General features: G+C 54.0%; 9 protein-coding genes across 9 annotated transcripts; 6 read left to right on the top strand and 3 right to left on the bottom strand.

The window, feature by feature from the left end:
* Nucleotides 1–579: 579 nt before the first annotated feature.
* On the top strand, nt 580–2,336 carry CTAM01_05960 (glutathione synthetase; the record flags this gene model as incomplete). The annotated part of the gene is made up of 4 exons (XM_060521990.1): nt 580–887; nt 968–1,043; nt 1,091–1,239; nt 1,295–2,336. The coding sequence occupies 4 exons, from the start codon at nt 580–582 to the stop codon at nt 2,334–2,336; spliced, it is 1,575 nt and encodes a 524-aa protein (XP_060383180.1).
* A 380-nt stretch (nt 2,337–2,716) lies between these two features.
* CTAM01_05959 (single-strand binding protein family) lies at nt 2,717–3,352 on the bottom strand (the record flags this gene model as incomplete). The annotated part of the gene is made up of 3 exons (XM_060521989.1): nt 2,717–2,778; nt 2,865–2,953; nt 3,066–3,352. 3 exons carry the CDS (start codon nt 3,350–3,352, stop codon nt 2,717–2,719), a joined length of 438 nt encoding a protein of 145 aa, XP_060383179.1.
* A 1,691-nt stretch (nt 3,353–5,043) lies between these two features.
* CTAM01_05958 (uncharacterized protein) lies at nt 5,044–7,413 on the bottom strand (the record flags this gene model as incomplete). Its single annotated transcript, XM_060521988.1, has 3 exons — nt 5,044–5,154; nt 5,207–6,561; nt 6,654–7,413. The coding sequence occupies 3 exons, from the start codon at nt 7,411–7,413 to the stop codon at nt 5,044–5,046; spliced, it is 2,226 nt and encodes a 741-aa protein (XP_060383178.1).
* A 302-nt stretch (nt 7,414–7,715) lies between these two features.
* On the top strand, nt 7,716–8,132 carry CTAM01_05957 (uncharacterized protein; the record flags this gene model as incomplete). The annotated part of the gene is made up of 1 exon (XM_060521987.1): nt 7,716–8,132. A coding segment is annotated over one exon (417 nt), but the record flags the coding sequence as incomplete, so codon positions are not given.
* Nucleotides 8,133–8,805: 673 nt separating this feature from the next.
* CTAM01_05956 (uncharacterized protein) lies at nt 8,806–9,113 on the top strand (the record flags this gene model as incomplete). Its single annotated transcript, XM_060521986.1, has 2 exons — nt 8,806–8,929; nt 8,983–9,113. The coding sequence occupies 2 exons, from the start codon at nt 8,806–8,808 to the stop codon at nt 9,111–9,113; spliced, it is 255 nt and encodes an 84-aa protein (XP_060383176.1).
* A 4,076-nt stretch (nt 9,114–13,189) lies between these two features.
* On the top strand, nt 13,190–14,794 carry CTAM01_05955 (uncharacterized protein; the record flags this gene model as incomplete). Its single annotated transcript, XM_060521985.1, has 2 exons — nt 13,190–13,665; nt 13,756–14,794. The coding sequence occupies 2 exons, from the start codon at nt 13,190–13,192 to the stop codon at nt 14,792–14,794; spliced, it is 1,515 nt and encodes a 504-aa protein (XP_060383175.1).
* Nucleotides 14,795–18,433: 3,639 nt separating this feature from the next.
* Nucleotides 18,434–18,859, bottom strand: CTAM01_05954 (uncharacterized protein; the record flags this gene model as incomplete). The annotated part of the gene is made up of 1 exon (XM_060521984.1): nt 18,434–18,859. One exon carries the CDS (start codon nt 18,857–18,859, stop codon nt 18,434–18,436), a length of 426 nt encoding a protein of 141 aa, XP_060383174.1.
* Nucleotides 18,860–20,223: 1,364 nt separating this feature from the next.
* CTAM01_05953 (uncharacterized protein) lies at nt 20,224–21,177 on the top strand (the record flags this gene model as incomplete). Its single annotated transcript, XM_060521983.1, has 1 exon — nt 20,224–21,177. The coding sequence occupies one exon, from the start codon at nt 20,224–20,226 to the stop codon at nt 21,175–21,177; it is 954 nt and encodes a 317-aa protein (XP_060383173.1).
* Nucleotides 21,178–21,912: 735 nt separating this feature from the next.
* On the top strand, nt 21,913–25,335 carry CTAM01_05952 (uncharacterized protein; the record flags this gene model as incomplete). The annotated part of the gene is made up of 2 exons (XM_060521982.1): nt 21,913–22,210; nt 22,280–25,335. The coding sequence occupies 2 exons, from the start codon at nt 21,913–21,915 to the stop codon at nt 25,333–25,335; spliced, it is 3,354 nt and encodes a 1,117-aa protein (XP_060383172.1).
* Nucleotides 25,336–25,371: the final 36 nt, after the last annotated feature.

The raw sequence follows: 25,371 nt of genomic DNA, 5'->3' as shown, positions 1-25,371 counted from the left end.
AGGACTCTTGCAGAAAACGGTCCGGGGTCACTTAGTAGAGTTCAAGCCGATTATCATTATTTGGTCTTGATGTCCAAATAGTTGCAAATATCGTTGAGCTTCCGTATAGCCTGATGTCAAGTCATTGCTTGTAAATTCTCCCCACTTAGATTGATCACGTCTTGTGTGCATCGTACCTGCCGGCTGAGGTACAGTGGGAGTACCAGCCATTTGAAATCCAGACCAGCAGTTCATGGTGGGGCAGCCGATTTCTCGTCACTCCCCCGCCAGACATACCTCACTGACATGAACACTCATTCCTCATCCGGTGATATTTGACTTCACATAATCTCAGTAGACTCGACAACTGGCTTGAGTCTCTGTTTGTTTCAGACAAAGTCAGGCCTGTCTTTTCACCACCGAAAAGGGTTCAACCTTGACAATCCGTCGCTGTTCCTACTCTCATTCGACTCAAATTATCCGACTTGCAATTATTAATCACGGAGGCGCAACTATACCAGCTCATCCAATTTCGGGACCATTGTAGCTTGCAGTCGGGGCTCTAGACTCAGTCTCATCAAGGAAATTTTCACCAGCAGCATGGCAACTCCGACGTTGACGAGGGAGCAGTACCCGCCCCGGCTCTCCCAGTCGGAGCAAGACGCCCTCGTCCAGACCGTCAAGGATTGGGCTATCGGCAATGGCTTGTCAGTCCGGCCGCCTCCTACGGTCGTGACGCCGGAGTCGGACTCCAAAGGTATTCTTGCGGTAAACGTACCCGTAACTCTGTTCCCTAGTCCTTTCCCCAAGGGATGCTTCGAACAGGCGAGATTTGTGCAAAAGACCTATAATGAGCTCTATGCCGCCATCAGCAGGGATGAGGAGTTTCTGAGTGCCATGGTAGATGAGTATGTTTCCACTTCAGCTTGATAGTCACGCATCAAGTATAGTCTGAACGACCATAGGAAATGATGCTGACAACGCGTAGGGTCAAGGGAGGCGACGACTTCATTGGCAAGCTGTGGGATACCCACGTGCGAGTGAAGAAGGAGGGATATACTCAAGTGCGTAGTCTACCGATGCTTCAGGCAATGTGACTAATGATGTGCAGAGTCTCTCTCTGGGATTGTTCAGATCAGACTATCTTGTCCACCAGGATACCTCCTCAGGCGAACCTAAACGCCAAGTCAAGCAGGTCGAGTTTAACACGATAGCTTCATCCTTTGGTGGCCTTTCGTCCCGAACCTCGCTTCTCCATAAGTAATCTTACACATCTCGCAAGGAGAGAGAAACCCAGAATACTAAACGCACATAGGTTTCTTTCCGTGGCAGAGTACCCTCTGCTTGATCATCCCATCGAGTCAGGGTCCCTCGACCTGCCCGAGAACAAAAGCGTTCAAGGCCTTTCCGGCGGCATCCGCGCCGCCTACGACGCCTACGGCCCATCGGAGCTCGGCCACAAAAAGTGCGTCATCTTCGTCGTCCAGGGCGGCGAGAGAAACATATTTGACCAGCGCCACCTCGAGTACGCCCTCGTCAACGACGCCGCCGACCCCGTCACCGTCTTCCGCATCCCCTTCTCCGAGCTCCTGCAGCACACCACCGTCGCCGACACCCCCAAGCGCCAGCTGCTCTACAAGCTGCCACGGGACCCAACCAAGGTGTTCGAGGTCGCTGTCGCGTACCTGCGGTGCTGGTACGACCCGTCCGACTACCCGGACGAGAGCGCCTGGGAGGCCCGCTACCACCTCGAGAGGTCGTCCGCCATCAAGTGCCCCACCGTCCTGACCCAGCTGGCCGGCAGCAAGAAGATTCAGCAGGTCCTGGCGACGCCGAGACTGGCGGCGGCGGCGGGTGGTGCCTCGCCTTCGGTCCTCGGCCGGTTCATCCCCGACGACGCTCCCAGCACGGCCGCGGTGTTTGAGACCTTCACCAACATCTTCCCGATGGACACCTCCGAGGCCGGGCTCAAAGCGCGTAAGATCGCGCAGGACCCGGAGCTGTGCAAGAGCTACGTCCTCAAGCCCCAGAGGGAGGGCGGCGGCAACAACCACTACCGCGAGGACATTCCCGAGTTCCTGAAGAAGACGCCCGAGACGCACTGGGGTTCGTACATCCTGATGGAGCTCATCACGCCGCCCAAGCAGGACAACATCATCCTCCGCAACGGCAACCTCGAAGAAGGCGGCGTCATCTGCGAGCTTGGCATCTACGGTACTGCAGTGTGGGATCAGGGCACCGGTAAGGTGGTTCACAACGAGGAGGCGGGCTATCTGCTCCGCACCAAGGGCGATACTAGCAACGAGGGTGGTGTCGCTGCGGGTTTTGGATGCATGGATAGCTGTACGCTCGTCTGAGGAGAGCACATCTGGCGGATTAGATCATTATAGAGCCGTTGAAAAGTTCCTATGCGTGACCTGAGTGAACATTGAAATGGAGCAAATGGTTCAAGCAGCTAGAGCAAACGTAGCGCAAGATCACAGTCAAGGCGCGAGTGAGAGGAGCAACCCATGGTATCAATTATCGTCCTAGAAAAAAAGAGTTTTCGTACAGCACGCCTCAACCAGCCCATTTATCAGGTCATTGTACACAGAAAAGATATAGGAAAAATCTCGATAGAGTGGAGATAGAGAGGAGGGAGGCCAGTCCAGGTCAGGGTCTCTTCAAGGGTACACTCGTCTGTCGTTCGTTTCGTACATGGCACAAAAGAAACTCGGTTTGTTGTATTGGGGTGCATTTACTCGCTGGCCTCGCCGCCGTTGTTGCCGGTGTAAGGACGCTTGAGGACCTCGATAGAGCCTGTGACCTGATGTTAGCGTAGCTCCATCTCTTCCTCGAAAGCCGATTCGCATTGGGATGGTATGTTGAGTGGGGAGAAGACGTACGCTGGATAATGCTCAGGGAGCTGCGGTTCTTGCCCTCGGCATCTTGGTAGGCGCGCATGGCAGCCTCGCCCTCGACGTAGACCAGAGTGCTATTACAACACATTAGCACACTTTGAAACCCCTCAAACGCCTTTTGTTCTTCATCTCTCTCCGCCTCCCCCCAAGCTTATCATTGCGGTGTGGATGTGGGTGCATGCGTACCCCTTGGGCAAGCTCTGAAGGAAATCCCGACGGGGACCCTCAGCCTCAAAGCTCGTGACACGGAACCAGCTGGTCTGGCGGTTATCCTTGGGCCCGCTGTTGCTGGCGACGGCATATCTGACAATCTCGCGGCCGGTGCTGGTTGGGACGACCTCGGGGGCGTCGGCGAGGTTGCCGACGATGGTGATGCGGGCGACGTTGTTGGACGGGGTGGTGCTGAATGCGCGGGCGGCGGAGGCCATGCGCGGGGCGACGGCGGCGCGGCGGAAGAGGGCGGAAGCAGACATCCTTTTTTTGGTTGCTTGGTTTGTAGATGTGTAGATCAAGGAACGCTTTGGTTCAAGGAGTGTCGAGAATGTGAGGTGTAGGACGGCAAAAGATGGTGTTGAGGTGTCGAAATTGGCGAGATGCTCGTTTGGGGGGGAAGCTACCTTAAAGTGCCAGTGTGGGAGCTGTCGATTTCGTTCGCGGTGGGCGCGTTCCATCGACGCGGTCCAGGGGGAAGCACACGGCACCTCAGCTTGATGCACTGTAAAAGTGGCTCGTGCATAAGGCGCCAGGTCCCTGGAGTTTTCGCATTGACCCCTGAAATTGGATCGCATTATATTCCTATAGCGGGGTTGTCTAATCGGAGTTAATCGCTTTACCGGAAGTGCCAAAGGAAGGATGGAGAGTAATCAACCTTCACATCGTCTACCTATCTTCGTTGTGCTTGGAAGCTCCTAAGTTTTTGTCTTGATGAGGAATCTTATTAAAACTTCTTTTGTATCTCATAGACAGGAAACTCTTATCTCCAAGGCCAATTAAGATCTTGGTGTGAATACAAGGCGATATACGGATACAGAAAACAAAAAAGAGTTCACCACCGGCGTGGCTACATCTCTTGGTGCTCATGCTGGGATTCGAACTCGGGTACTCTCGTATGCGCTGAGCCTGTCGTCGAGTAGGCTGGTTGGCGTGAATAATTGGCGACCATGAACCATTCCACCACCCAGCCAGTTTGACCTGACCCCCCGACCTAGAGGGGCGCCTGCTGTGCTGGTGACTAGACTGGAGTTGAGGGGGTACATATAGGCTTCCCTCCTGCGTGTATTCAGGTTTCTCGTGTATATTCCAGTGCTGTATCATAGTTTCGTAGATGCCTTAGGTAGGTAGTTCCAATGTACCTTTGCGGGTGTTCGGCCAAATGAATAGGACTGGGGGCCATGATATCGTTCTCACTCGCTCTCAGAATGCATATTTTACATGAGGACGATACATGCAAGGTCGAGCTACCTACCACCGCACCCAGCAAGAGGCGGCACGGAAACGACATGGCATCTCAAAGGATACCGCACACAGCTAATCTATGCGTTGTAACACGCAGGAGCACTCTAGCCGTGCTCGTGGACAAGAATGAGCATAGCCAAACGCAGGTTGAGAGGTGGCACATCAAGGACGATGCACTGAGAGGAACAGAGATCTGCATAGTTGAAAGAAACGAAGTTTTGAAGCACATCAGGTATCTAAACAAATTACAGGGGTCCCCCGAGCTCATGTGCTCCTACTTCATCATCCCGACGATAGACGGGTTCCCCTCATCTCAGGATCGCTCCCATTCCGCACGTTCTGGCATATAAAGCACATAGGTTCACCCGAAGGTGAACTTGAAAAAAAAAGCGTATAAGAAATCATTTGCTTCACATTTCGTGACTGTCCCAGCCAAGGGATCCTTAAACTCCGCGCCATGCCTTGGTATAAGGTAATAGTAGTAGTAGTAGGGGGTGGGGGTTGGAAAAAAGAGTAAAATAACCCCGGGTAGTAGTAAATGGATATCGAGTGCCTGATGAAGAAGTGAGGCTACGGTCGTATAAGCTCATATCGGTTCGTCCCACAGGCCGCGGCCGATCCGTGATTAGAAAGAGTGTACGATGAAATACGAAGTTGAAGGGAAGAAGGTTGTTAGGCAGAGGACAGACAATAAAGTCGCCTTGCCATATTATGATGCCATCACGGCGGTTGCCGGCTCCATTGGCAGGCTTCCAGACCTTGAACCGCCAGGTGTGCTAGGAGCAGGCGCAATTTCCGGATCTGGGATTTGTATGTCGAGCTTTTCCTCAGTTAGTACAGTATTGCACGTGGGTTCGGCAACTTGAACTTACTGTCATGTACCCCGTCTTCCTCAGTGAAATGATTCGTGGGGCCATTGAACTGTCTTCATTGCCGATTGTCTTTTCCATCTCGTTGTTCCACTGGTCAATCCAGCGTTCCAGGCGCTTCAGCCGAGCTTTGACACCTGTAAACCCCAAATCATCCCACAACCAACCCGTAACGAGTCCGAGCATGCTATCGACCACGTTTCTCCAGTTGTATGGGCTGAATATAGGAATGAGTTCGCCGTTGAGCTTGTCGACAATCCTCCGGAACTCTTGTTCTGACAAGCCGGCCGGGTCCAAGATTTCAGGATACAAGTTGGAAAACGTCGGAGCCAAGTCTCCCTCGATCAACCAGTCTCGGCGTATGCGGATGATTCGAGTGTTGTGGTACTCTGGCGAGTCGAGAGGAACGTGAGGATTCATATGGGGGAAGCAGGGGTGTTGTGGACCCCATTCTTCGCCCAGATCCGGCGGCAGTTCCTCTCCCATAATCGACGAGTTTGAAGATGAAATGGCCGACCCAATACCCATGCCATCGCCAGCCGACACATTTGAATGACGTGGAAGCACATCTGGCCCGCGCTCCAAGTCCTTGGAGACCCCTCGTCCCTGATTCTCTGCGCCTGGCTCCATGGATGCCTTTCCTTTCCCTTTGTCGTTGAGTGTTATGGCAAAATCTCGTATGACTGGGTCAGAAATACTCTGCCCACGTTTCCTCAAACCAGTCACTCGGGTCTCGGCAGAAGGTTCCGCAGGTGCTTCTTCTTCCTCGTCGGCGGGGTGAGCGTCGGGATCCAAGAATGTTGGCGAAGGATCAGCGGACCTTCGTCCGTCGTATGAATGGCGCACTGATGGTGGTAGGCTGATGCGATGCTCTGCACCACTCCCACTGCGGTCGATTTGGAGGCTATTTCGATTCGATGTCGAATGTCGCGTTTGGCGCTGCTCCGGGAGAGTCAGCAGCGGATAGTCGCTTGCGCCGATGCCGAGAGGGTCAGCAGGGTCGACGGACAATGGATCGAGAGTCGGATGCGAGAGAGGAACGGCGGGGGGAGGCGGTGTCGAGGGTCGTCGTTTGCGAAGAGCTGGCTTATCGGGAAGGCGTGGTGTAGAGTTGGTTGGGTTCCAGAGACGAGCAGCGGAAAGGTGAGGAAGTCGACGGGCCGCAGAAGAGGCGGCGCGATTGCGAAAGGGAGACTGCAGGAAGTACTCTTTGGGGTCGTATTGGCGTAGCAGGGATGGAGTGTGAGCTTGGGGCAGGGCGGCGGCGTGGGCGGCTACTGGAGTCTGGAGGTCAGGCGAAGCGCCGGGATGTGTGGGCTGCTGCGAAAGCGTTGTGATGCGAGGATTTGCGAATGCATCTACGGTGGCCGGTGACGAAGAATCGTTTCTCGCGTGTGAAGCCGTGGGGAGAATGGTTCGACGAAGGCCGCCGTGAGGACGACGGCCTTACGGGGCACGGTGGAGAACGGGTCTTTTGGTTGTCGAGGAGTTTGCAGCAGCGCCTGGGCCAGGCTCGTCGAGGTCGCCAGGGCCTCTTTAAGCGGCAGCGGCAGAAACGACAGCGGCGATGTCGACAGCGAACGGAGCGATTGAATTGGTCGCCGGGTTGGAGGGGAGGTTGAGGGGATGGTATTGGGGAAAAGTCGACCAAGGAAAGCGTCGCGCAGGAACAATGGGTGTAGCAACAGCCGCAATAGTCGTAGGTGCAAAACGGTTAGGTTTGCAGTTAGATATGTGGAGACCCGGACAAAGAAATGCGTAGGCGACGACGTGCGGACGGTGGCTCGGACTGCAGCTTTGGCTTTCGCTTGAACGGTGGTGGTGGTTGTTTTAATGCAAGCGTGGGCAAAGCGTCCAATGGTGAATGGCAGAGGGAGAAGCGGACGAAGAGCGTGATTGGTAGCAGCAGGCTCAAAGGTCAAGGCTGTGGTGGTTGTGGATGTGGATGCCCGTGTGGATGCAACGGTGGTGGTGAGGGCGAGGGTGGTGGTGTTGGATTTGAACCGAGGAAGCAATGGATAATTGCTGCAAGTAAAAGTTGTGAATAATGTGAATAATTGCGCTCGAATAAGAGTGCAGGTCGTCCAGAGGTTGCAGCTGAGCGGCGACTGTGAGGCGGCCGTGGAGTTGTCCAAAGTGGAGCGCGCGTTCAGGGGGGAGGAGATGGCCGAGATTGGGTTCCTGGAGGCTCTGGCTCTCAGTCCCAGCATTTTGGGAAGCCGCTCGCTGGAGGGAAGCAGGGGGGAGGGGGGAGGGGGGGACCTTCCTTGAAGTTCCCTCCACTGCCCTGAACCCGCGAAACCCGCCCACTCTTACCGGGCAGTTGCCAGTGAGCAGGCAGGAGCTGCGCTTTCTCTGCCCGGAAGGTTGGGAAGGTGGAAGAAAGCGTGGGAAGGTACGGAGTACGGATAGGAACGTCGGGCTAGGCTCTACCTTAGCTTCTTCCCAAGTTCCTGCTCGTTGGATGCCGCAATGCGCAGGAACGGACGGCAGGATCGTCCTTTCTCTGTGACTCTGCGTTGTGGTTCCTGGCTCCTTCCTGCTGCTCGAATTGTTTGGTTCGGATCCTGTTGGGCCGGGATCAACGTTCCTGCAGCTCAGTGCCCACTTCACTCCAGCTGCACTTTTCAAAATCGTCGCCGTCGTTTGGACCGTCGAACCGTCGTATATTCGATATCGTCGATATCTCTTCCAGTCGTCGTCTCTTCTTGATGCTGCTTCGTCGTTCAAGCTATCCCAACGTCTGTTCACTCATCCGCCGGTCTTTCGTGTCCTTCTCCACAAGAAACAGAAAGAACAGCCAACTGTACCAATGTCGTCGTCGTTGCTCAAACGCTCTCCCGCTGTGGAACGAACAGTAGGGCTGTTTGATGTCGGCCGTGGAAACTGTCGCAGGAGGGATCGTGGGTTGGAGAAAGACAATCGATGAATGTTAAAACCAAAGTTTCCCGTCAGGCTTCACAAGCGGAGTGGCGCAGGATATATCGATAAACAGTGACCTTGCGAAGCGGTTCCTGTTACAGATACAGGATTTGAGGATTCCGCCGGTGCTTCATCCGTCGTTTTGTGGAGGGTCTTGGGTCTTGAGTCTCGCACCAACGACGAAAAAGGCGGAAAAAAGAAAATCTAGACACGGCACGACACGACACGAGATCCCTCTCCAACAATCCGTCCCCAGCCCGTCAATATATGACGACGGCCTGCCTCGCACACAGCTACCACCTGACTTCGATGGCGTTCAGCCTGGCAGGTACCTCCCTGTCTTCCCAGCCAACGTCCAAGGTGCTTTAAATTGTCTATTTTCGATCCTGCAGAGATTTCTAGCCAGGCTCGCCTTTGTCCTGACGGCGACACTGGACTCCATCAATCTTGGATCCGGGTGACGCACTCTAAACCTCCAGGACCCATCAAGCCATCCTGGTTGTCCTTGCTCGCCGAGGCCACCAAAAACCAGGGTTCAGACCGGGTTGTCCGCGTCGGCAGACACCAATTTACGCCTTGTTGTCAAGCCCGTCTTGCCCAATGGCACATTGCGGCGCAACTGCGAAAAAAGGATTTTGTGGCCCTCCAGTCCCGGCGCGTCGAATCAACGCGACATCGGAATGAGGGAGACAACAGTCTGCCGTCCGAGGCTCCGAGCAATCCTTCTCATGCCCTCCCTACGATGTGGGCATTCCCATTCAACAAAAAGCCTGGACTCTGGAGCAGCAGCTCGACTCTTGCTTCGTAAGCAGCAGTGTGTTGCGCCGACTGTCCCCAGCAAACTTCCGACGGGCGAGCGGTGCCCCCGGATTGGCAATTGGTCTCGAGCCACCTAATCGCGAGGCCATTGTCTTGTGTCTTCGCGATGATCAAGCGGCTACCGTCGCACCTCTTCTGTCTGTGCGTGACGACTCTCCGACTTGACTGATGACAAACAAACCCAAGCATATGATTCCTGAAAGTGAAAGTGGACGGCCAGAAACTTCAGTTAGAAATTGCTGCACTCCAGCGTCACAGTACTTTCCCTTCGTGTTGCATCCGCCTGTCCAACCGACCCAAGACATGCCAATATCACCAGGCAAATAAGCATCAATAGGGAATGCCGATCTACGAGGCAGCCAAATTCGGATGCTCATAGGTTCAATCGATCCATCTTTGGAACGGCAGATTGGACTACCTACTGTTGAAGAGTTCAGGTTTGGAAAGCGGGGCGCCAATACCACCAATCTCTTTACCAGCTTACAAACAAACAACCACGGTTGCGGTACGCCTGAAGGGCTAGCGATGCATTGCTGATCCTGGTTTAGTGGGCAATTTGAGGTGCTAACGGTGATCTTGCAGTTCCCGACTGAGCCGCCTTTCGCAATGTCCTCCTTGAATGCATTGCCTTTTGCTTTTGCGGAACATGGTAAGCACATGTTGAAGACGATCGCATAATCCAGGGCCAATTCTACAAAGATAGCCTCAGCGATGCTTGCGGGTATTGGGACATCCATCGTTCAGACTTTTGACGTTCCTTTGCCTGGCACTCACACAGACCTGTTGTACCCTGCACAAATCAGACTGTTGGAGTAACCATCGAACTCGTAGGCGGGAGAGACAGGCTTCTCAATTGTCTCGGCTTACCATTGAGCTGAAATGAGACGAGCGTGTTGTGCCATTGGCCCCCAGCCAAGAGATTCAATCGACCTCAGCTCTCTAATTGTCTAACAGTCTTGAGGTTCATCACAGAACATGATGACATGGAAGAGCTCAACCGGGGGAAAGTATCCGGCCACGCAGGGCCATGGAATATGATTCATCTGGCAATCTCCTTCCAGTCAGGGGGATTTCACGAACCTGGGGATGACTTGTCTTACTCAAGATGTCGTATCGGTGGCTGGCAACAAGTATCGACGAGACATACCAAGTACGCAAAGACCAATATGGAGAATTGCGGGGTTCCGTCTGACACCCGTCTCTTAGTTATATTTCAGCCAGCCCCCGTCTCTTTTTGTGCAACCGCGCCTGTGGAGGTGCACTACGGGATCCCAATCTGTTACGAAGTCGGTCTGTCTTTTTGCTTCTCATAAGGAGGAACTGCTCATGCCTGTGTGGGACCGACATGCCTCGTGTGGTTCAGTTGGATTGGTTCTGACGACGTCGAAACATACATCTTGATTTGGCAGTACCACGCGTGACGCATTCGAGGGATAGAGATGCATGCGACAGGCAGTGGCCCCGACTCGCTCGAAACAATCAACCGGCGGCTACATTTCTGTCGACTTTTAAACTTGCGGAGCCGAGATTCAGCATATCTTGGACTAGAACGCGATGGCCCGTCACAGAAAACGGGCAGAGCTAAATCATGAATGACCCATGGCAATAGCAAACCTCGGCGAAGTGGTCGAACCACATGCTCGCATGCTCAGCCGAGATGAGCGGTGCGGCATTCATCTCTATACATCAACACAAACGGGAAGGCTTTGCTCCTTGTTCTTGGGGGTTACTTGATGCGGCAAAAATTAGACGATGGCACAGACAACAGCGGAGGTACCGTGGCACGCGCGGCTTCCGACATCGATCCATGACGAAGTTGTCGCAATGTCTGTTCGCTCGCCGTTTCTCCGGGGCATGGTCATAGCAGACAGAGTGCCAGCACCAGTTACGGGTGGTCAAGTAAGAAGACAGTGTGGTTCCCTCCCATCCGGCGACTATCAACTACAAGCAACATGCATACCTATCGGAGCAGAGGTAAGAATCAAGTGGTCGCAGGTGTATCACAGGTGCTACTAGGATAACCCGCACTTTCAGTTTGTTGGGGCAGCAGGATGGAAGACAAACAGAGGCCCACGAAAGTCTGCTGCTTTTGCCGATCTATGGTCCACTGGTTGACGACGCAACCCGGAATGCTATGCGATGGGAAGGCGGAATATTGGGTGTGGCCGAGGCATATTTGGTGAGTTTGAGAAGACGTTCATCTGTTGATGCCTGCCCTGCTCCTGGTATGCGAACGTGGTCCAGATTGGTATGGCGAAGTGACGAGTCGGATCAAGAAGTCATGGTCGAAGACCAGATAAGGTTATAAAGTGAAATTGGCATCGGCAGATGACGGGCAGTCTAGTCTTTGACCTCTTACCAATGAAGGTGACGGGGCTATCGATGTCGAGGCCCTACAGTACTTCTCGGTATGTATCCGTAGATGAGCACGCCGAGGAGGTGAAGTGGTGGGATGGGATGGCCGTTTCACATACCGCTAGCCTACGGCGATGGGCCGAGGCGATGCAGGACGAGGGCAGTAGCCTTTCGGTTCTACTTATCGCATTGCTGACATTTGCAGTACATCTCAACAGACATGTGCAACGGAACCATCAGGGAAATACAATGTTGCGTTGCACGAGCGCAAGATGTATACCTTTTGAGTGGACGAGGTTGAAGTTGAAAACGCAAGACCTCAAGTTGAGGTCCATTCCCCTCCGCTCTCCCCTCCTCTCCCGGCCCAGTTCCGGCGTCCACTGTGGATCCAAACAGGGTCCCCAGGGCTGGATGCGGATAGGGATGTGATGCGGGCAGAGCGGGAGCGGGGGAATGGGGACCCACGGATAGGTTGCATCACTGCATCATCATCCCTGTCGTCAGCATCCATCAGCATGAGCGCGACCTCTTTTCAAGCCAGAAGCGGGAGATGTACTCTACCTAGCTGGCTGGAAATAGGCACCGTAGCTCTGTCACGGGTAATATCTCAGACAACTCGGCTACTTTCTTGTTGTTTCCAGGTTCGTTGTGAAGGTACCCGTACAAAAGACACCAATTTCGACTTAGCAATGCCCTGGTACCTTGCCGTGGACTGGTGTCATCGGGCAACGAGCTGGCCAGCTGCAAGACCAAGTATCTTAGGTACCTGCCATCCCTCTGGCAGGCGTGGAGTTACATCCATCAGCTAATGTACTTCCCCGCCTAAGCTATCTGGAGGTAGTCTAACTGTAAGGTAAGGTAGGTAGGTAGCCTGTCATGCATCTGTCTGGATCTTTGAAAGTAAGTAAGTACCTTAGCTTACATTACCTCATCTTCCCTTCCCAAAGAGACAAGTTGTCAGTCTAGGTACCTTAATCAAGCCCAATCCATTTCGCAACACCTCCATTTTCCGTTCATCCATCTCCTTGATATTTCCTCTTCCTTCCTGGCTTCTCAAACCTCCTCATCCTCTTCCACCTTTATGCTCATCGTCCCCGATTCCCGTCCCTCCATTCCACCTTGCGACACCCGCGACGCCGAGCAGGGAAACGGTACCTCGGCCACTCGTTCCGACTGAGAAGAGTCGCCGGACGTTTCCTCCCCGCCCAATCACCTCGCGGTACCTTACCTAGCTAAGGCAGGCAGGGACGATCCAAGTCAAATCGCCACCACCTCAAGCCTACTACGTAGAGAGTAGGTAGAGACAGAGCAGAGACTAAAACCACGTCCCATTCCCATTCTCGCCAGCGACATACCAACGAACGCCAGCCCAATCCTCAGCTCGTGGCGCTTCACTTCTCGCCCTTTTTCGCCCTTGGTGTCTTGTTACACACCACTTACTGACCCAACTGTCTCTGTCGCACATATACACCACACACATTCGCTCACTCGCACATGCTGCAGTGTCTACACGCCTACCGCGTGCTGCGAGACACGCAGCGCCTCATTTGTTCCTAGCGCCCATTCTTCTCTCTCTCTCCGCCCCTCTTCCTCCTTTCCTCCTTTCCTCCTTTTTTTTCCCATTCTCTCTCCTTTCCTCGGGCTCAAAAGCGCGTCTTGGAAGAGCATTTCTCCTAGGCTTTTTCTCAAGGTTGTGGCGTGTGTCGGATGAGGAGCCTTCAAAACCCCTTGACTGCCTGCCCAAACTCGGACTCTCACATCCCGCATCGAGCTTCCAGCAATCGACACCTTATGGAATAATAGTAAAGGACGCAAGAAGAAACGATAGGAATCGAATTCCCCAGTAACACATTTGAACTATTCGAGCTGGTATCACTTGCGCCGCCCATCATGTCGGACGAGAACGATTCTCGAAGTCCGACTTCGCCCCCCACAACGACGAGCAACACCAGTAGGAAGCAGACCATATCATCACCGGGAACGACAGCTTCACCGGCGCCCTCGGGGCACTCGTTCAAACGCGCCGTGACCGTAGACGAGACATCTCAGGTGCGCCGGCGGCCGCCTTTCAGCCATATCCCAACAGAGAACTCATTCGCCGAGAGAGGCCTTGGGAGGAGAAGGAGTTCGACGTTGTCGGATTACAGCTTTGGCGATGCAAGAGATTTTCTCAACCCTAGACCTGGAGACGGTATACCATCAACATCGACGGACGAACTATCTAACTGGGCCTCGGTTCCTCTGGCATTTGCACTTTTACCCGCGGTCGGTGGTTTGCTTTTCAAGAATGGTAGCGCCGTTGTGACGGACATTATGTTGCTGGGCTTGTCGGCCGTGTTCCTGCACTGGTCCGTCACACATCCATGGTAAGTCTGGCGCTCTGTTCTCCGATATATCGTGACCAGCACGATCTCGTCAGAGAACGGTATTATCCGAGCGCTGACACCATCCACCAGGAATTGGTACCATTCGGCGCAAGCAGTACGAGAGCGGGCAGAGATCAGTACGAGCGCTGTTGTTGACGATGAGAGCGAGGGAGAGCAGGCGGCTGGAAGCCCCTCACCGGCAGCATCGACGGCTAACGGCCACACGACCAACGGAAGCGTTGACGAAGCGTCCGAAGTACCCACGACGCCCACGTCCTTTGTTCAGGAACAAGTACGTAAGTCGACGACGCCGCCAAGAAACAAGAAGGAGGATGCATTGGCTGAGCTATGGGTACATGAAATCCTGGCCCTGGTATCATGCTTCATGTTTCCCATGCTGGGCGCATACTTGCTGCATGCCATTCGCGCGCAACTTAGTCGGCCCTCGGAGGGCCTGGTTTCCAACTACAACTTGACGATTTTCCTCTTGGCTGCAGAGGTACGACCGATTTCGCATCTCATGAAGCTCGTGCAGTGCAGGACCATTCAGCTGCAACGGGATGTCCATGTAAACCCGTACAAGGACGACGGTGCCACTTCAGATCAGATGAGGGTTCTCATGGCCCGGTTGGAAATGCTGGAGTCACGGCCTGAGCCGACGCCGATGAAACACAATGGGACCTCGGACAATTCTAAAATCAAGCAAGAGGCTTCCATTGCTCGCGATGTGCGCAACGCCATCCAGCCCGATCTGGATGCGCTGAATCGGGCTGTGCGACGATACGAGAAGAAGGCGACTGTACTTGCCTTCCAGACCGAATCGCGTTTCGCGGCAGTCGATACCCGCCTGAACGATGCCATTGCGCTGGCGGCAGCAGCGGCCAAAAACAGCGTCGCCCGGCCGGGCTTTATGCAGTGGCTCGTAGAATCCGTGTGGGCCATCATCACGATGCCCTTCTTCGCGGTGGTCGCTCTGCTGGTGCTGCCTTTCAAGACAGTTAGAGGCTTGCTCAAGCGTAAGAAGAAGTCCCTCCCTGAAAGGACATCAAAGTCCAGTCGAAATGGGAAGGCCGTGGGACACGGGAGGATGGCGGCAGACAGACAACCAAGCCGCGTCTCAAAGAGGTGAAAATGGTATAAGATATTGAGGCGTAAGGTGAAGGCAAGGCGGAGGGGCTTGAAGGTTTCCCAGATACTCATTCTCCTGGTAATCAGAAAAAAGGATCAGGTTTTGGGCATGGTAACCACCCATGGGACAAGAGGGATGGGGCTTTCGAACAAGCCGGCGTTGTAATGCGGTTTCCGAAGCCACGTCCTCTGCGAAAACAATTCAGAGGACACTGGTTTCAATGTGTTTGGGAAAACAACACCTACACTGTACTGTTACGTGTCGAATTATATTCTCATCACCGTCTACCATGATTATATGATAAAGTACGACGTGATGGGGGATTCCTCGGTGGTCATTGAATATATCGAAGGACTAAACAACGTTTCGCTTTGGACGGCATCAGTATTGCTCTGCATCTGGTCACTCTGCCCTGCGTCCGCCGCCGAAAAGCATCAATTTGGTATCTATATCACGAAGATATATTTCTTTATTTGTTCGAAGTCCGGTAGTGACGAGGATCAAGTTTGAATGTTTACTAGCCTCTAGGTAAGGGATGAGGAAGAGAAGGAACGCAGACTGATGGACTGGGGGAAGAAGGCATGAGCTCATGCGTCTGCCTGAGGTAGCTTGCACGCCCCCGTCCCTTTGCCATGGTTTCGAAATGGATTCTTCCTTTGACGGTATTACATATCGGAGACAAGGGGGTAAAGATGAGCTTGGACGATTGTAGCCATGTTTCGTAGGTGGTCTAAGTTTGAGATCAACACATTCCCTGCCTTATGGATATCATTTGCAAAGCGGTCTTTTGGTCATGGTATCGACTTTGGGGTTAAATGCCTGATTGCGGTCTAGAGGTAAAATCACCTAAAACCGCGATATTGACCGTCATTCATGACGTGGAAGATTCTACATTGCACATCGAGCTAATGTGTTTAATGCTAGGATGTCTCCACGACGTGATGCTGTATTGCGCGGTAGAGGGTGGGATAGGCAGCGTCGGGATGTAAGAAACAGTCCTTACTATACGTTTTGAACTCGACTTTTTGTGTGAGCATTTAATTGCGAGGTTCTTGGGGGTGGGGGCAGATCCATTGCAAGACGATCGAATGCGTGCCAAATTGTCGCAAAAGATCTGGCTTATGAGATGGTAGTCTCCCGTATCCAGGAATGGATTGGCTACTCGAACTCGCAAAGTTTGTTTGATGTCAAGGGCGTTCTATGCTCGAGCTTGAGGCTCTATCCCAAACCAGAGAGTGATATTCACCTTTGAATTCACATCAAAGATTACGTGATTGATATCACAAGGGATAGATTGTACCTAGTCAAGCACCGGCACAAGTGACGATTCCCAATGAACGGGAGAGAAAGGAACGGCAGACGTATTGGTCCTTGAAATATCCTCCATCAGCTACTTCTGTCGAGGGAGAAGAATAGCATCCCTTCCGCTAGGAGAGCACATTCCGTTCCCATGTTCAACCGATTGTCTTCTTACAGATCGCTGTTGCGTTGCGACGTTGGCAACTGAAGAAGAGCCGGAGGATCATATCACCATGGACGGGCTAGATAACTTCGTCGCAGATATAATGACCAGTCAATGTTGTTGGCTGGAGCTGAGCGGCGACAGCATGGTCTCGCCACCAACCCTCTCCGAGGCTCCGGCGCCGCGCAGTGCCTTGATCACAACACTCGTCGAACTTTCTCAAATACAGGAACAGGAGGAGGTTGGGAGAAATCCGTTTATGTATACAAACACATCCGTGCCCATCCACGTGCGGTCATGTCGGCACGTCCTAGAAGGTTTCATGGAAGTTCTCTGCCTGGCCCGGCGGCGGTCAAAGAGTCCTATTGGGGTTATTTGCCCTGGGAGAAAAAGCCGGGGAAGTCCAGAGCCCCGATTCGGCTGCAGGCGCTTGGGTCGCGGGGGAGTGTTGACAATGTCATTGTGGTTGTGGCCACGCGGAGGCTCTCGCCGCAATGTCACTTATTCGGTGGGATGAGGTTGAACCGACGATGCTGCAGGAAACGGATGCCGCAGACGACGAACTGAAGCATTTAGCGCCAGGCCATGCGTGAGGATTACTTCATAGGCAGTCGAGGTCCGTCCAAAGCACTTCGTGGCCAAAGGCCCATTCAAGGGACTAAAAGAGTCCGTCATCTTTACCGAGCGGCTCCAGAAGGATACACATCCTCATGGAGCCTTATGGACGGCGCGAAACGGAGTGACCGTATGGGCGAAACGAGGAGGATCGCTTACACGATGCTCCTCCTCAGTAAGTTGAAGCCGTTGCCCAGGCCAAGACTCGATACAGCACGCCAATCGGCTCTTGTTGGTAGAACATGGATACTGTTGGTTGAGTCCTTGCCAGTGCCCGGCTTTGGAAAGGGATAGAGTCTTGAAGCAGGGGAGCCCTGTTCCCGGGTCACGGCATGATTTCGCCCCTCCTCACAACGTCGGACGAACCGCTCAGGGGAACCAGTTCAACCGGCCGGGCCATTCCTCATGCCGCCACGGATACGAAATCGTTATTCGACGAAACTGTCCCACGATGACCGATAATTTGCCATGCCAAGGGACGAAGAAGAGCTGGGTGGTCAGTGGTTCGCGGGAGTCCGCAGACACGGCGTCCGAATATGGGACGAATACGCCAATGATTGGTGTCGAACAGCAGCGGGAAGGCGTAAGGGTCTGGAGTTGGCAGCATGCCATTGTGGCGTCGAGATTGAGGTGTTGCTTTTCTAGAGTTACAATAGAAGCTACCGACTTGGGTGTTCAGCTCAATATCCGGAAAGGTACGCGAAGTATCGAGATGAAAAACAAAATAATTAAGAAAGCAAACTCAGGATCGCCAGTATGGGGGAGGCTCATGCAGTGAGGCTTTGCTCGTATCAAAGCGAGCAGGGATGCGAGGACCCCTTTATGCGATGAGGCGCAGAGCGTGGGGCAACTTGTAAGTGCTGTGGTATACCATCAGCAGTCGGGCAGTCAAACAAGGGCATTCGACAACGACTACCCAAAAATTTGAGGAGAACAACGCTTCGTAAGCTTCCGCTGTTGCGTGACCTGTGCTGTCATTAAGCACACGGCAAGAGTCGACGCTAAAAGAAATTTCTTCTCCCTTGGCTTGCTCGATCGGGCAAAGGAATGTGTGGACCCTTCAATTTCACAGGTGCCTGGCCGAGAGCGCGACTAAATGAATAGCGGCGCCGGCAGCGCGGTTTCGACCCAGATCAGCCATTGGATAGTGTCGTGGATGGACGTGCTTTGCTTCCATCGAGACATCCAGACCGTGATGAGAAAGAAAATAGAAACCTGGTTTGTTGCCATTCAAAATAGTTGCAAAGCCATTGTTTCCAGACGCAAGCCTCGAAACAATGCCGAATCCGTGAAGTCAGTAGCAGGCGTCAGCCGATGAGATGAAGACAACGGCCTACGTCAGAAAGTTTGTGACCGTGGGCATGACCATGGCCATTTCGATGCGCTTGCCACCTGTTCCTTGTTTACCAGAGTCAGAATCAGACACCTGAGTCAAATTGTCTTTTTTACCCCAAGGCTCACCCAGACTCAGGGGCCATCTATCAAGCCGTCATTGTCCATCAGGCCGTCTCGTAACGATGGATCTACATGCCCCAAATCGAGACCCAATGCCGTGGAGAGTATCACTGGGCTGTCCATGTGAGGGGTCGAAAGTTTCGTCCAAAGCTTAAGTGGATTCTGGGTGGACTCGTTGGTCGGCAAAAGAGTTCAATATGTATGTGCGGCGTCCGGTGTGGTTGAAGGGAGAGCTGAGCAAGTGTTCCGGCACCATTGGTGGTCCCCGCGCTTGTGCGTTGTGTTGGCCGCGTACTGTATTGGGAAGATACACTAGGACTCGTCGAGGATGGGCACGCAAACACAGAACTATTGTATGCAGGCCTAGACGACGTGCTCGCGATCCGATCGCGCCGGGTTGTCATGGTTCGCGTTGGAAGTCGATGAGCACGCCTCTCGTAATCTCGATCAGCTGGAGAAAGGCAGAAAAGATCTGACAGGAAAATCAGCTGGAGGACGATCAATGGAGACAGAATACCGGGGCCAAATGTCATGTCTATTGCCGGAAAAGCGCGTCTTCGGAAGTTATTGACGCATAGCCTGGTATCGCAAGCATGGGTCTTCCGTGGCCTAGTCGTTCGTGCCAGTCTAGCAAGATGCTGGGAGGAGTCGAGGTGGGGGATTGTGGTTCGATGATATCAAGGATGAGCGACGTTGTGTTTGCTGGTGAAGTAAGATGAAGGCTCCCTTTCATTGCTTGGAGAGTTAGGGAACTTGCAAGATTCAGAGTCAATTCCACGTTCAAAATCACAGTACGTAGTGACGTCTCCAACGTACGATATTTCTGAAATGGAAGGCAAGTGTTCGTCCACATCATTTTTCTCTCTTGCCTTTCTAGATGCTCGTCTTCCAGGTTGCTGCCTCCCTTGAATACACCGTTAAGCTAAGGCAGGAACCGACCTAAGACGGGATGGGCTAGTGGATCTGGAGAAGGCTTAGCGTAGGTGGCACCTGCTTTCTCGGCCCTGGTCATCAAAAAGCGCCGGCTGAGTACCTACCGTGCTACCGTGGGTGCGTGGTACCTTAGCTTACTTTACTACTTTGTACCTGGAGATCATCCTCGTCCCGCTGCGTCGGTGCAACTCTTTCATTTCGCATCCATCACAACCTTTTCCCTCCAAGGTCTTCAAAGTTCAAGATCTCCACATCCCGTTTGACCGGAGACGTGCAGGTGCAGTTTGCAGGTGCAGCGAAGCTATGGACTGCAACACCACCCCACCCCACCCTGATTGACCACTGACCTGTTCAAGGAAGACAAGCCAATGTTCGTCCTGCGCGGCACCGCGGCTACCGGCCTTGTCTTGCCTCGGGTGCGCCACCGATCTTGCGGCGGACCTGATTCACTTTGCAATAATCTCCTTTTTTCCTCGATGGTGTACCCTATTCGTTCTTGGAGGCTTGGAGCTCAGCTGATGAACGACGTCGGCCGAACCGCCGCCGCTACCGTCTATCCAACGCTGTCGGAAAAAAGCAATTCATCGCATTACCTACAGCGATACGTTTGGCCTACACGTCCGCATCTGGACACGAATTCATGCGGGTGGCAGAAGACTATTGAAAAAGCTCAAGTCGATTTTCCCATTCTGGAAATGCAGACGACGTGGCCGTGGAAAGGCAGCAAAGGTTAAACATGATTTCCACATCATGATGCGTACGAACCACGATGCTGCCACAGATGGATGAATACCTTACGGTTGTGGCTGACTTGTCATGGGTCAGACAGAATCTGACTGCGAATGGGGATCCGGATACCCAAGATGCAATGCCATGCGCTGCCTGTCCATGCCAGCTCACTCTGCGCTGCGATGTGCTGTAAACTGCGGACTGCGGACTGCGTCCTGCACATGGCGCATGGCCAATGCAAATCGTTCGCGCGCCCGTCTCGGGCATTTCTGTGAGGACAGACTGGACAGGACGGGACGTCCGTTTTGGCACCAAAGAGGTCGTGGAGGTGTCGAAGAGCAGCAAGGCTAGAGCTTCTCGCATCCCCATGGTCATCCCGTCTCATCCTGTTTCTCTCTCTCTCTCTCTCTCACCTCATCCAATTCACCATCTCATCCCTCCCGTCCGTCCATCCATCCATCCAATCCGTCCACCTTCCTCACTCACCTCACAGCCAACGCAAGCCCCACGGACCCCTCCACCCCTCCCTCAGAGGCTGCCCCCTCCATCTCGTCGGGCTGTTGTTCCCACTTCCTTGCTGTTCCTGATTGTCTTATTCCCATCCGAGTCAAACGCTAAAGCGCGGTATGCCGGGATTAGCCCCTGTCCCTGTAATTTAGGATGGACGCGCCTCAACTTCCGACGACTGCTCACCTACGTAGTACGCAGTATTCACAAGTACCAACAGCTTCCTCATCACACCTTTTTCTCTCAACTTACATTGTCTTTGGCTACATTTGCGTTTGCTACATTCTGGTGCTCTTCAGATCTCGCCCTCGGAACCCGTGATATAAGCTATAGGTTCAGCCAGCAGACCGGGATTCCTATTGACTGCCGCCGCAAAGTCTGGCCATGCCGCGGCCTTGTCAGAAGACTAGTTGTCCACGACCCGTCTGGACGCCATGCCTGGACGCCATGGACTCTCGACTTGGTCTTCTTGGCCGTCTTCTGGCCGAGAGCCGCAGGTCACTCGCTTGTACCCGATGCCGCCAAGAAGGACCTCGCCCTCTCGGTTGGCCACCCTCACTTTGCCTGCCTGCGTTTCTTTTCTCAGAACGTCCGTGATATTCATCTCCCGTACCCGCGCGCCGTCTTGTTTGTTCTTCCTCTTCCGATCCTGAGCCGCTACGGTTCTTGCCATCCCAGTTAGGCTGGAAGCCCATCACTGCGAGAAGGTTGTAGAGCATGCAAGGCAGCTCCAATCTTGGTCTGATCTCACTCTTACCATGTACATGGTGGCTAGAAAGGAAGCACTCCATAGTCTTTGGCCATCTCAAAGGGTTCCATGCGTTACCACAGTCCCGGAGGTTTAATTTGTCATGTGGGAAGGATTGCACATTTCGCTGTGACGAGTGCATCGTAGCTGAAGCCATCCGCGTGTACTCGTGCACCAATGATGCCATGTTCGGTGTCACCAGCCGGGTCCGCATCTCTCCCATGGATCTCCCACTCCGGCATTAAAATTCTCCTCCTTGTCCTATATAGTTTGATCACCTCCAGGTCTCGACTCCACTCCATGACATCTGGGCTGTTCCCTGCCCCTGTCTGTACCCTTTCTTTTCTTCTTTTCCATCCTCCCCTCTTCTCTGCTGTCAGCCCGGGAGCTGTCTTGTCCTAATCCCCCACTGGTCCCTGGGGTTCGAGTCGATGCTGGTTGACCATTGTTCGTTCATCTAATAATACCTTCCTTCTCCCAGCTCCCCCCTTCAGCTTGCCCGTGTCTTCCACCGACTCTTTTCTTGCTGCCGGCATCCCCTCCTCTCTTCACGTCACAAGTGGTTCAGGTGAATACAGACTATCGATGCTCGGAAACTGTTTCGACAACACCAAACACTAATACTGGTATAATAATTTGGATTCGACACCTGGTGGCCAATTCGTCATCATGGCGAGGTGGAATCGTCTGATCTCATGGGGCCTTCTCTTAATCTTCCTTCAGGCGGCTCTTGCTCAAGCTTTGGTGCCCGTCAGACGTCAAGAAAGCGGGACTACTACAGCAGCCGTTGCCTCTTCTACTTTGTCACGAAGCGCACAAGATGCTGAAAGTACTACATCGCCGGCATCTTCACTAAGGACAGCTGCAGTCACTACCACCGAGTCGCCTTCTGCTTCCGCTACAGTCTCTAGTCCTCCCATCATCCCAACTACTGGCAGCACCTCTGGAAACTCAAGCCTTGACAATTGTAAGTGAACTTCTCATCGAACACCTAGCACCAACACCAAACCCTAGACAAGGCTGACACTTGATACAGCTACCATGCTGGCAGGAGAGTTACCTATTGAGCCAAAGGTCACACCAGGCTGGGCTGTCGCTGGTGTCATCTTGCTCTGCACCGGGGTCATCTACAGCTTGATTGGTATCAAGAATACAGTCTTGCACACTGCCTTCTCCGTTGCGTACGTCGTCGCCTTGGGTATCACAGTCTTGGTCGTCTATGTCATGGTCATTCCAGTGTCCAACGGATCCCAAGGAGCCTATGTCGTCGCAGCAGTTTTACCGGCCGTCGCAGTTGGCGTTCTCGCTTCCTGGTTCTTCAAAGAAATTACGGAATGCCTGGGATGTGCTCTCGGCGGATTTTGCTTTTCAATGTGGCTGCTTTGCGTCCACGAGGGCGGCCTGCTTACGGGAGTCGGCAAAGTCATTTTCATCATTGTTTTCTCACTAGCAGGCTTTGCATTGTACTTCAGCCGATGGACTCGGGACTGGGCGCTCATGTGTACGATCGCCTTCAGTGGTGCCACGGCAACTGTGCTCGGAATCGACTGCTTCAGCCGGGCTGGGCTGAAGGAGTTTTGGGCGTACATTTGGGACCTGAACGACAACCTCTTCCCTCAAGACACCAACACGTACCCGCTAACAAAGGGCATTCGCGTTGAGATTGCCGCTATAATTGTAATCACTGTTATCGGCATCATTTCTCAGAAGAGATTGTGGAACGTCATCAAGGATAAACGTACGAAGCGGGAAGAGGAATTGGCCGAGGCGCAGCGAGCCCGTGATGACGAAGAGGCCAACATTGGAAGAGAGCTCGAGGCTCGCACCGCTTTGGAGCGACGGGCGTGGGAGAGAGCGCACGGAGATTACACACCAGACAGCGATGATCACGACTCCGGCTTTGCTCGCGACAGCGAGAGCGAGAAGGCTATTCGATACAGCCAGAGCACCGCTACTCCTCGATCACACGCCCCTCCCGTGGCTGGAATGCAAGGGTCGGATGTTCCTCCCGCTGTTCCCCCAAAGCCAGAGTCTCCAGGTCTGATGGTTTCCGAAAAGGAGAAAGAAGTCGTTGTGACATTACGCGTCGCTCCGGATGAAACTCACAGAGAACCCGTTGCTGCGGACAACGTCACTGGTCCTACTGTTGTTCAGAGCGTGCAAGAGGTGGCACCGGTTCCTGAAGTGGTACCTTTGCCATTCAGATTCCCTGATGAGGAGGCTCTAGCCAGAGACAAAGAGGAGCGGTCCACGATCGCAACTTTTGCCGACGATGATGAAGAGATTCAGGCAGGCGTCGGCAGCAAGAGGAGTTCCTTTGCGAAGCGACTCTCTCAGAGCTCGGTACAGCTGATGCGGAGGGTTTCTCAGCGGACATCGATGTCGCATCGTAAGGAAGATGACGGTGATGAGGAGCTGGCGGTGCTTCAACGTCCAAGGGACGACGACGCTGTGTCTCTCGCGGCAACTGTTGACACTCAGAGCGACAGCGGCGCCGGATCTGTGAACGGTGGTCACCGTCGCAGTATTGAGATCAACGCACAGCTCTCTGGAGAGCAACAGTCGAGCATCAAGCCGGAGACTACTACATCAGCATCGGCATCTCGACAGAGCGTCACCGATGGGGACTCCGTTAGACCAGTGTCAGCCATGACGGCTGTCACTGACATGCCAGCCCAGCCTCTGGCCAAGGATGCGACTCCTGCTGCTGTCGAAGAGAGGGCGCCGGAAACCGCAATCGGTGATGTTGCTCAAGAAAACAGCTCGGTGAAGCTGTCTGAGTCGGGCGAGAGTCGACAAGTCCCCGTCCCTTCTCAGCAAGCCAAATCAACAGCCTCGCTTCGTTCCACGCCTCTGAATCTTACCCAAGAGCGTCTGCCGCCCAGCTTCTCCAACGTTGCGCTACACTACCGCACAAACGAATGGGCAAAGCACCTTAGCCACGCCGACGCACCCGAGCCTGAGATCTTAAAGGTCGGAGACGACAGACCGCAGACCCGGGAAGCCCCAGCTCCTGTGCACGTCGATGAGCTTAAGCAGACGGCCTTGTCTGCCACGCCTGCGCCTGCACCAACTCCTTCGAGATCCCCCGCTCCCGTCGCGACACCTCCGCCGGCCTTGACCCGACCCAAGTCAACCCAGTCACCGAACCGTGGCCACTCCAGAAGCAGCTCGTACCAGTCACATCGCCGTGCTTCGAGCAAGACGCAGTTCGAGCCCATCGCCGAGGAAGAGCAACAGGCGCTCTCTAGAGCTGCGAGCACAAGAAGCGGCGCCTCTGGCATCGCTAACTCAGCAACAGCTCCAGCTGTCTTTGTTCCCCCGCCGCCGCCACCCGGCATCATGTCTTACGACAGCCCTCAGAGCTTGATCGCACAGAGAAGCGTCGCTCTGCGCAACAAGACGTACGGAATTCTGACTGGCGCCAACAACACGCCTGAGATATCTGCCGCCTCCTACAGACCACCCAGCGAAACCGGCTCCATGTACAACTACCCCGTCTACCCGTCACAGATGCCGCCAGTCTCCCTGGACGACCTCCCATTGAGCCAGCGCAGGGAAATTATCCGTCGCCAGAGCAGTTCCGGCACAATGCGATCCTCCCTCGAAGGCTCCAGGTCAGCCAGCGGCTCTTACGTACCCAGCGTTTCCGCCGACAACCTCGCCTTCGACTCTCATCAGCCCATGCGTTACTCCAACGTTCCCTCGCAAGACGCCCGTGACGCCCGGCTCGCGAGCTTCCGAGACTCGGTCCGCGCCGATCTCCGCGCCGGTACGGCGTCCCCCGCTCCCGCCGCCAATGGCCGCGACATGGCGCTGAGCATGTTCCGGTCGCCAAGCGCGTCGAACCTGGCGGCTAGCCAGGCCGCCGCGCGCGAGGCCGAGGTGCAGAGGAACATTGACCTGCAGCGGAGCTTCATGATGAGCCAGAAGGAGGCGGAGGCGAAGCGCAAGGAGAAGGCGAGGATCGATAAGGAGAGGTCCGATCAGGCTTTCACGAGGAGCATGCAGAGCGGGGAGATGTTTGAGTTGCACCGCGAGGCGATGCGTAGGATGCAGAACCAAGCTAGGAATGCTTCGGGTGATGCATAATTCTTTTAAGATTCTTTCTCTTACCTTTTCTTTTCT

This window comes from Colletotrichum tamarilloi (assembly GCF_030869305.1).
Source record: "Colletotrichum tamarilloi strain Tom-12 chromosome Unknown Scaffold_16.1, whole genome shotgun sequence".
In the NCBI taxonomy this organism is placed as follows: domain Eukaryota; kingdom Fungi; phylum Ascomycota; class Sordariomycetes; order Glomerellales; family Glomerellaceae; genus Colletotrichum; species Colletotrichum tamarilloi.
The sequence above is the reverse complement of the archived record's forward strand: the minus strand, read 5'-3'. Positions and strand labels throughout refer to the sequence as shown.